The 10539-nt window shown below is 42.6% G+C and overlaps 1 protein-coding gene across 2 annotated transcripts in view; it reads right to left on the bottom strand.

Moving 5' to 3' along the window:
• Positions 1–10298, bottom strand: part of RANBP9 (RAN binding protein 9) — a 30718-nt gene extending 20420 nt beyond the window's left edge. The window contains exons 1-2 of one of the 2 annotated variants that reach the window (XM_060277949.1): positions 9539–10298; positions 3130–3241 (exon numbers count right to left, since the gene is read on the bottom strand). In XM_060277949.1, coding sequence (XP_060133932.1) covers positions 3130–3241; positions 9539–9968 — 542 coding nt within the window. In that variant the 5' untranslated portion in view covers positions 9969–10298. The remainder of the gene's footprint in view (positions 1–3129; positions 3242–9538) is intronic. The other variant, XM_035124555.2, reaches the window with a different exon arrangement.
• Positions 10299–10539: the final 241 nt, after the last annotated feature.

A 10539-nucleotide genomic window follows, 5' to 3' on the forward strand; every position in this document is an offset into this window, starting at 1 on the left:
ACTTCAAAACAAACCAATATTGCAAGAATTTTTTTTAGCTACTATTGAATCAAAGAGGTATGGATTGGCATGACAATTGAACATTCAGTTTCTCATACAGCACAATATATCACATATGCTCTTTTGACAGGTACTAGATACACATTTCATTGAAAGGTGTGAAGTTGGATTTGTGGCATAAGCAATCTGGACTCTGGCTTCTGTAAACTTGGGCCATTGCAAATGCAGGATGTTTCTATGCATGTGAAAAGAACAATATTGAGAAAAAACTTGCATTTTGGTTACACCCAATAGCAGGTGATTTGGTAGGTGGGCATGGTTTGGCCAAAATGGTCTTTGGACTGGCCAAAGTAGTAAGCTATACTACAAACAGGAAGGGGAAATGGAAAGCTTATTCCTTCTTGTAACTTTTTTTTTTAGACCCAGTGAGACTCAAACCAACACTAAGAAAAAATTGCACAAAGCCACCTGGTACTTCATTTCTTCAATATTTCTCAATATCCACAACAGAAACGGATACCTTCAGGAAAAGAAAAGCTGATTAGGGGTCCCCAACATCCCAATCCATTAAGCTCTGATTCCCCACTACCCTGTTAGCTAAACAGGGTTTTCTGCATTTTCTTCAAAGAGCTTGTCTAATGTCTCAGCAAGATCAATACACAAATGAAATGCAGCATGTCAGCATTTCTAAGATAAAGTGTCATCATCAAACATGGACTGTTAACTGGTAAGGCTATAGCTTAAGAGAAAATAAGCTAAGGAAGAAAAGAAAGAGTAAAGGAGCTTCTTCCTAACAAGGGAACATATTCCAGCATGAAGAAAACAAGTTATGTAATACCTCTTGGAAGTATAGGGACATTGTGAAATGCAATGAATAGAAGACAATAAAAAGGAGTAAAAATTAAACTACTAAGGTTAAAATCCTATGCCTACTTTCTTGTGAGTAAGCCAAACTGAATTCAGTGGGATTTACTTCTGAGTAAACATGCAGGATTACACAATTACAAGGCAATTTAGGTAAACCTATTACGATTTCTACCAAGCTGTAGAAAACATCAGGAACCTTTGTGAGTATAGTTCTTCCCAGATCCAAACCCACAGTCTATGATCCACATACTGTTAGCTACGGAAAAACTGGCATGAATCAGACACATCAAGCTCCAATAACTGATCAAGTATACCTCTAGATACAATCACTATGGCAATTCATGTCTGATTAATCAATTTTCTTCAGATAAATGCAATAAACTAGGAACATGAAATTCATTTCAGCAATAATTCTACTCTTCAAAATATATCCATATGTTATTCAGTCTCCTAATGCTACTTTGATATACAGTGGTACCTTGGTTCTTGAACTTAATCCGTCCCAGGAGTCAGTTCGACTCCCAAAATCGTTTTAAAAACCAAGGCGCGACTACCAATTGGCTGCAGGAGCTTCCTGCACTCAAGCGAAAACTGCATCGGACATTTGGCTTCTGAAAAACGTTTGCAAACTGGAACACTTCCAGGTTTGCAGCGTTCAGGAACTGATTTGTTCGACAACCAAACTGTTCAAGAACCAAGGTACCACTTTAGTTCATATATTCCTGTTTTACCATTGACAAATACAGGATGAAAGGAAGCAAACTGACCAGGTATACCCACTGAATCCAGGCTAACCAAAATTAATGTTTAAGATCCAAGTCTAAAATCAGCATTGCCATACAGTGGTACCTCGTGTTACGGATGGGATCCGTCCCAGAGGCCCGCCCGTAACGTGAAATGCCTGCAAATCAAAGTGCTGCGTCTACACAGGTGCGATTTGGCGCTTCTGTGCATGCGCGAAGTGCGATTTAGCGCATGCGGTGAAGCCCGGAAGTAACCCATTCCGGTACTTCTGGGTTGCCATGAGATGTAACGCAAAAAGATGCAACGTGAAGCAGACGCAACACAAGGTATGACTGTACTGACTTTCAGCTTTTCCTGCACTCTCCCATATCTACAAAAACTGTCAATTATACCAAGGTGCTTATTGTGTTATCCATACAGCACCTTACAATCCTAACCTATTGTCACACCCTCAACCATTGTCACAACCACATTGCAACAGATCCTAGCTGTTCACATTTTACAGATAGGAAGTTCTGGAATCGACCATAGTCACCAGACCCATACTTAAACTTAGGTCTTCCAAATTCATCTAAAACAGCTACTTCATATTATAGCCTCCACCACAGATGCAAGTTTTGACTCTAACAATGCAAAACATTAAGGTGTTAAAACATTGCAATATGAATGGCAGTATTTGCATAGAGAGCCTTTTAGTCAGAGTAAGTCTTATTCTGAGACTACTTCTTTGAGATTCTCCCAAAGGCAATTACTAATTGAAACTCATTGTTGCCCATGCTGGAATTATTAACAACTTCAGTTCAGCACTCTAGTTATAATATTTCTAAGACTGGTTCTTTAAACCACTCAGGCAACAATTGAGACTTTTCAAGATGCCACCAAAACAATCTGTGAAAGCCATGATCAATTTGTGTCCTAGATATTAACTTTCTGCATGCTAGATAAGCAGGATTGTAGAGTAAGACATATCAATTCCAATCACAGAGATCAGAATTTTCACATTCTATACTGCAGTAAACCATTTAAAACGAGTGGCAACATTTGAATTCACTAAAATGTTATCACAGTAAAAGAAAACCCGAAGAATACTATACTCTGCTTACTAATACTAGTCTAAGGAATGGCCAGGTGCTGTTCCTATGTTCATAAAGGCCAGCAAAGAATACAACTCAGGGAATTCTGGACTCCATCAGAATGTTACAGTAAATACTTATCAATGGAAATGAATTGTCTGCTTAAAATTCAATTGTAACCTTTCATGTCAAAAGTGATTGAAGAATTTGATTTCTGTAGATTATTTGTGGAAACTTGGGTCTGCAACTTTAAAAACAATTACTAGGATTAAATTTTAAACATGTGGAGAGATCTTGATTAAATATCTACTACTTTTTACAGATCTGAACAGAAAGTAGAATCTGGACATTTTTCAACATGAACACTAAATTATTGTTTAGCAGAAAAATAGATGGATTGTATAAATTAAATTGTTTCTGAAACAAAGGTGCACTCAAACCTTACCCATCTCTTCCTTTGCTGACAATTTTAACTTCAAAATAGTATATTCCACAAGCTGCAGGTATGGGATGAGTAGCTCGAACAGAAGCAGCATCTTTTGGAGTTTTTCCATGGCCTGAAAAATATATTAAAATACACATCAGCATTTACTACTTCATATAATAAATGAAGTGTGATTGTAAATGAAACAGTTAGGAAATGAAACATTCACTTAACTATTTCCAGACATCCTATTGGCACCTGCCTAGGAATCAATACTAAATCCACTTGCAAAACCGATCAAATGACTGGTCCATCTACTAGCCTCTTAGCAGGCTAGTAAAAAGTGCAGGTTGGTAAGTTTTGAAGGTTTATTTACAGAGTTCCATTGCTCCAAGTCTGGTCCCACTTGATATGTAGCCTCACATCAGACAACCTCTAGTCCAAATTTCATCATGTTTGATCATATATTTTGCTTAACCACATATCTGCATTATGCAACATGGTTTTTAATAATCTGAGCTGCAATTGTGCACATATGCTGCTTAAATCCCACTGACTTCAACAGGATTTAATCATCCCAGCTGTGCACACGATTGCTCTCCTAGTATACTGATATTGTGACACTTGGTTTCTGCATCAAGGACTTGTCAAATTAGAGAATATGAGTTTTAAGTAGCCTTGGCAGAAAAACAGGCATTTGCATCTGCCACAGAGAAAAGTGAATTGTTATACCGGTATTTCCCAGACCAGTATATCTGGACTGATCACTGCGCATATCATCTTACTCTGAAATACAGAATCTTAAAAATGAAATTTGCAGTTACTCCCACATCTGCATATACTTTCAAAGGTGAACCTAAGCATCAACTGTCAATCAGAGTATTATGAAAAGCTCTGGTAGAATCAGTTTGTTTCCCCTGCCACTCTGGGCGGCTTCCAACAAACATTAAAATACATCAAATATCACAGATTAAAAACTTCCCTAAACAGGTATTTCTCTCTCTGATGGCCTTTAGGTATTTCTCTCTCTGACCTCTGATGGGAGGGTGTTCCACAGGGCGGGTGCCACTACCGAGAAGGCCCTCTGCCTGGTTCCCTCTAACTTTGCTTCTCGCAGTGAGGGAACCGCCAGAAGGCCCTCGGCGCGGGGTACTCTCATTTTCCTACTCATACTGAAATACTGCCCCTCAATGAGGCCAAACTTAAGATTCACAAAATGTTTAAGGGTATGCGTACCCCTACATCCCCCCAGAAAAAAGCACTGGGTAGAATCATAGAACTGCAGAGCTGGAAGGGAACACAAGATCAGGGATTAGAAGTTAGAGTCCAGCAACATCTAGAGGGCACCACATAGGCAACCCTTGCCCCAGTCTGGAAATGTTTTCCTTATTTTGATATTTGATTGCAACCCTTCTTCCTTTGCACTGGAGTAACGCATCAGTGACCTCAGATATGCAGATGACACAACCTTGATGGCAGAAAGCGAGGAGGAATTAAAGAACCTTTTAATGAGGGTGAAAGAGGAGAGCGCAAAATATGGTCTGAAGCTCAACATCAAAAAAACCAAGATCATGGCCACTGGTCCCATCACCTCCTGGCAAATAGAAGGGGAAGAAATGGAGGCAGTGAGAGATTTTACTTTCTTGGGCTCCTTGATCACTGCAGATGGTGACAGCAGTCACGAAATTAAAAGACGCCTGTTTCTTGGGAGAAAAGCGATGACAAACCTAGACAGCATCTTAAAAAGCAGAGACATCACCTTGCCGACAAAGGTCCGTATAGTTAAAGCTATGGTTTTCCCAGTAGTGATGTATGGAAGTGAGAGCTGGACCATAAAGAAGGCTGATCGCCAAAGAATTGATGCTTTTGAATTATGGTGCTGGAGGAGACTCTTGAGAGTCCCATGGACTGCAAGAAGATCAAACCTATCAATTCTTCAGGAAATCAGCCCTGAGTGCTCCCTGGAAGGACAGATCGTGAAGCTGAGGCTCCAATACTTTGGCCACCTCATGAGAAGAGAGGAATCTTTGGAAAAGACCCTGATGTTGGGAAAGATTGAGGGCACTAGGAGAAGGGGACGACAGAGGAAAAGATGGTTGGACAGTGTTCTCGAAGCTACGAACATGAGTTTGACCAAACTGCAGGAGGCAGTGCAAGACAGGAGTGCCTGGCGTGCTATGGTCCATGGGGTCACGAAGAGTCGGACACGACTAAACGACTAAACAACAACAACAACGCATCAGTGAGTGAACTGGAACTTTGTCTGAAGCAAAACATAGAAGATTACTGCCACTAATTTTTGTATCATCTTTTGCTTTGACATCTGTTATGTAAAAACATTCCACCAGCATTGAACATCAAATATTTTTAAATTAGTATTTCAATAGATAGAAATCATTATCTCATCAGCAATGAATAATCTAGTTTCTCCAGAGTTCCTTGTTTACTGTGAAGAAAGGGTTAAATAAAATACTTAATATTTTAATATATTATTTGATCAATCAAATAATATTTCAGCATGCCATCCAACAAAGATGTATTTTTGTATATGTTATTCAGCTGTGTCTCACAATATAATATATGTTAACACAAACATATATTACTGGATTTACAACTTTAAAAAAAGAAAATCCTATGGATGTTTACTTAGAAGTAGTAACTCCTGCAAAATTCCCTGGTACTGTAAGTAGGCACAGGATTGCAACTTGAGGGTACAAGCAGACATGCATAGGTTGTGGCAAGTCCACTATGTACTTAAACACATGTGCCATGTTCTTAGAGCAAACTTGTTTTTCTAGTTTGGAGCTAAAGGTAGATTACACAGCACTGATTGGTCAATTCTTGTGTCACATTATGAAGACCCTCTCCTCCATTTATTATGAGTATGGTTGTGAACAGTGCTAATTTGCTGAATCATGTGACACAATACTTCGCGCCCCCCCACTCCTTTGGAGTAGATTAGGTGTAAAACAAAGAAAAATAAAACACCAAATGTTTAAGCACATAGCATGTGGGTACTTAGAAAACAAAAACAGAGCAGGCAGCCTACACAAATTACAGCAGAACAATCAGTATTCAGCTCAGGACCTAGTACATTTATGTATTAAAATGCATTACAGTCATACCTCATGTTGCATCCGCTGTGGGTTGCGTTTTCCCCGGTTATGAACGCGGCAGACCCGGAAGTCTTTACTTCCGGGTTTCACCGTGCACGCATGCGCAGAATCGTCCTGCGTGCTTCACACATGCGCAGAAGCACTTTATTGTGCTTTCGCGCATGCTCAAAAGTGCCAGACAGGTTGTGGACTTTTCAGGGTGCGAACGGCACCCCAGAACAGATTGGGTCCGTAACCAGAGGTACCACTGTATTTATGTTATTCAGGGTGCAGACAAAACTTGTCCCCCTACACCTGTTTCCATATATGTATTTTATTTACAATATCTACACTACAGTATATAAAGTAGAATGCAATTTTTAAGTAGTGTTTTCATTTTATTTATGAATATCCCAAAGCTAACTATATTATCAGTTCATTAAGAGTCAATGCTGAGATGGATAGGATTTAATAGACAGGATTTACACTGAAATTCTGAAAATTAATGTAGTCACCATGAAATATAGAGCTCATGTAATTCTAACTAACTTCTTGAAATATGAGTAAACTTCCTCAATACAAGTACATTACATAGCTGCATAGGAACAGATAGATAAATTCTTGCACTACTACCTATCCCATGCATATTCTACATGAAAACTTGGCAATAGAGGTCTCATCCACTGACCAATTTCATACTTTTATGTGATCCTATCTAGAGTTTAGCAAAGAATGCTGTTATAATAGTTTACTTTTAGAAAATTTGTCCTTAAGTTGATATGACTAAGCAATAACTGATTAAGCATTCAGAAATTTCATTATATGCAAAATACAAATACTATTTTCTCCTAAAAGATATTCTCTAATTTTCTAACACTTGAGTCACTGTGCAAGTTATTTTTCTAAATATTCTAAATGACAGTGGGGCTGCTGCTTGCATGAAGAAACTGCTTTTCTAGCTAGAAATATCACAATCCCACATACTGTAATGGGGAAAGCATTTCACCATTTTCTTATTTAGATCCAAGCAAATCAAGTCTTATCAGATACAGGCCCTTGGATTTCAGCGATGCCTACCTGCCCAGCTAGTCAAAGCTTCAAATATCTTTCCTCCACATTCTCAGTAAACTGAAGGTATTTTTCAATAACAGTACAGTAATTACAAAGTGGTCTATGAATAGTAGATCTGAAGAAGTGTGCATGCACACAAAAGCTCATACCACAATAAAAACTTAGTTGGTCTTTAAGGTGCTGCTGGAAGGAATTTTTTTATTTTGTTATGAATAGTAAGTTATGAAGCTTTCCCTTTTTCTCCACAGTTGTGGTCACAGCTCACTGTAAACTCTGAAGAAAGAGAAATATGCTACTATTTCTGAGCAATGCAATGCAGTGCAATAATATTTCTGAGCATTGCAGCACAAGAAAAAAGACACCACTAAAGATAGTTTTACATTAAGTCAAGCCATTAGATATAAGTATTCTATACTAAGAAAGTACCACACAAGGTAACACAAAGCAACAATAGTGATAGTTGAGACAACCACAAATTAATCCCCAAAGTGTAGGCCACTACATAATAACCATACCTTAGCAAGCAAAAAAGAAGCTGAAAGCATTACACACATAAACCTAACAGGAAGTTCAAAGTAATGCCTGCAACTTTCTTATATACAGTGTTTCCATACAACACAGCACTTCCATATAACACAGTGCATGCATGCATGAACGCACACACACAAAAACAAAGCAGAACAACACTCATCCTAAGCAGAGGGCTTGAAAATTTTAGATTCTGGGTTTAGATTCCTTTGTGTTCAATCAGTAATTTTACTTTATAATCTTACAAGAACCTGCTTTTCATTGCCAACTCTATAAACAGCTTCATATACAATAGGTATATTTTTTCTAGATTCACATTAACTTATATACTTTAAGACCCAACAGCATAAGCTCTACAAAAGAAACCCAGCAGCTACCTCCTCTATTTAAAATCATATATTGTTTTGTATGCCATTTCCAGAAGCTGCAGAAAGAAAACAATCTGTTACAAGAAACCCCCTTCCCTAGTAGAAAATTCAGTTTCTTTTATTTGATAAAAAGCCATACACCCCACTACTGCTTGTGAACATAAGGAGGGAAAGTCTGTCAAAATATATTTTGGGGCTAATTTTAATGTGATAAACATTTTGAATTCCTGGAAATGAACAATGTTTCTCCAACCTATTTTCTTCACTTTTCCATGCTCAGTAGTTTTACATTTGTTCTTCCAACCTGTATTGACCTTTGCACTTTTGCTAAACAAACACACATTTCTTGCCATAACTGGTTATTTTTAATTGGACACGTCACACTGACTGACTTGCTTTTCTCCTCCCCTGACCCCAAGCTGTTATTCAACAAGAGAACTGATCGGCTGAGTTTGTTTATCCTCTTCCCCCAAACCAGAAAGCAAAGGATCCTTGAGTGTCCCTTACATATTTGAGACCAGTGGAGAGAGACAAGCAAGGAGGGAGGGATAAAGCCAGATTGTCTCCACTTGGCTGTCTAAATTCTTCGGAAGACCCAATGAGAGCTATTTCCTGTTGTTCTATTTTTCTACATTTCCCCCTCCCCCATGATGGCTCCGTCTCAAGATGCTTCTGTTCCCCCCCCCCAAGGAAATATATCTTACCTAGAGATTGGGGGGGGGGGGTTGAAGAGCAATGGCCTCAAATTAAAGTCCCAAATGTCTTTCTTTACTCACATATATACACCCCACCCTAAGATCATAGGAGTGAAGGTTTGACTAAAAGGTAATCCGAGGCCTAGCTTCCGGAACAGGCCTGATTGCTCAAAGAGGTGGTATTGGGAGAGGGGGGCGTAGAGAAAGAAAAACAGAAAGGATCAAGGAAGGAGTTAACTGGGGAGGGGGGAGAGCAGGTGCCACCAGATCTATCTGTGGGCGAGTTGGGGAGCATACAGAACTGGCGTCAGCATTGTCTGCCCGGGATGGAAAGAAAAATAATGTTGGGGGGGGGAGTGAGGGACTCCTCCAACAACCAGGGTGGGGGAAGAAGAGAAAGGACTATTCCGCTCCAAACACGAGAGGGGAATATGTACTGGCCCAACTGGTGTGCCGTCTTCGGAAAGCGGGGTGCGGGAAGGAAGTCTAGGCTCGGGGTCCACCGATCTCGGCGGAGAAAGGCAACAACCGAAGCCTCCCGACGGTTTCTGGGGGAGACGTTAGGAGCATCCCTGGGAGTTTCTCAGCCTGCCTTTCAGAGGAGGAGGAGGAGTGGGGCCTGGGGATGGAGGCGGCGGCGGCCTCGGACTCGCCCTCCCTCCGTCCCTCTCACCTTTGTAGTGGACGCGCAGGTTGTTCTGCGAGAGGCCGATGTAGCTGAATTTGTCCTTCGGGCTCCAGGAGCGCGGCAGCGGCGTCTCCTGCTCGTCCACGGCCGGGTAGAGCCGCTTGAGGCGCCGCTTGAGCTCCTTCTCCTGCTCGTTCAGGGCCGGGTCGCCGCCGTGAGGGAAGGGCGCAGGGGCGCTGCTGCCGCTGCCGCTCCCGGCAGGCATGGGCCCAGCTGAGGCGGCGGCTGTGGTGGTGGCGGCGGCGGCGGCGATAGCGGGAGGAGGAGGGGGCGGCGGCGGGGCCGAGGTGGCCGGCGGCGGCGGGGGAGGCGGCGGCGGGTGGAGCAGGAGCGCGGCCGAGGCCGGTGAGGGAGTTGGGTTGCCCGGCGCTTGAGGAGCCGTGGCCGGGAGTTGCTGCTGTTGCTGCCCGGACATGCCGGTCTCCTCCTCGTCCGCTGTCCCAAGTGAACTGAGAGGAGGCTTGAAGGAGGTGTAGTATAATATAAAATGGGAAGAAGCCCCAAACCGGAGTGAGACCCGAGGAAGACGAGAAGGAAGAGGCGGCGAAGAGAGGCTCCGCTTCTTCGGCTGAGGGACCCGACTGAGCTCGCGCGAAGGCGAGCAGGGGGGTTGGAAACAAACGGAGCCGATGACGAGCCGGCGCGTGCGTGCAGCGGCTGGCCTCGAGCTGGGGAAGCTGCGCGCGGCGATGTTGACGCGGGGCGCGCGAGAGCTCGGGGGCGGGAGAGAGAAAGAGTTGGCAGCGCCAGGCGCTGTTACCGGTACTTATTGCGCTGCGGACGCTGCCAGCAGCGTCGGTGGTTGTGCAGCCGCCGCCGCAGAACGTCCTCCTCGCCTCGGTCAGCTGAGCTGCGTGGCGGCGTAGGGAGCCGAGGGGCGGGGCTTCCTTTCCGAAGAAGCTGAGGGCGGGGGTCCTCGGGCGCCTTCGGCGAAACGGCGTTGTTGCTGCTGCTGCTGCTGCCGCCGCCGGCCCATAGCGCCTCTG

The sequence above is a fragment of the Zootoca vivipara genome, chromosome 8 (assembly GCF_963506605.1).
Source record: "Zootoca vivipara chromosome 8, rZooViv1.1, whole genome shotgun sequence".
NCBI lineage: Eukaryota > Metazoa > Chordata > Lepidosauria > Squamata > Lacertidae > Zootoca > Zootoca vivipara.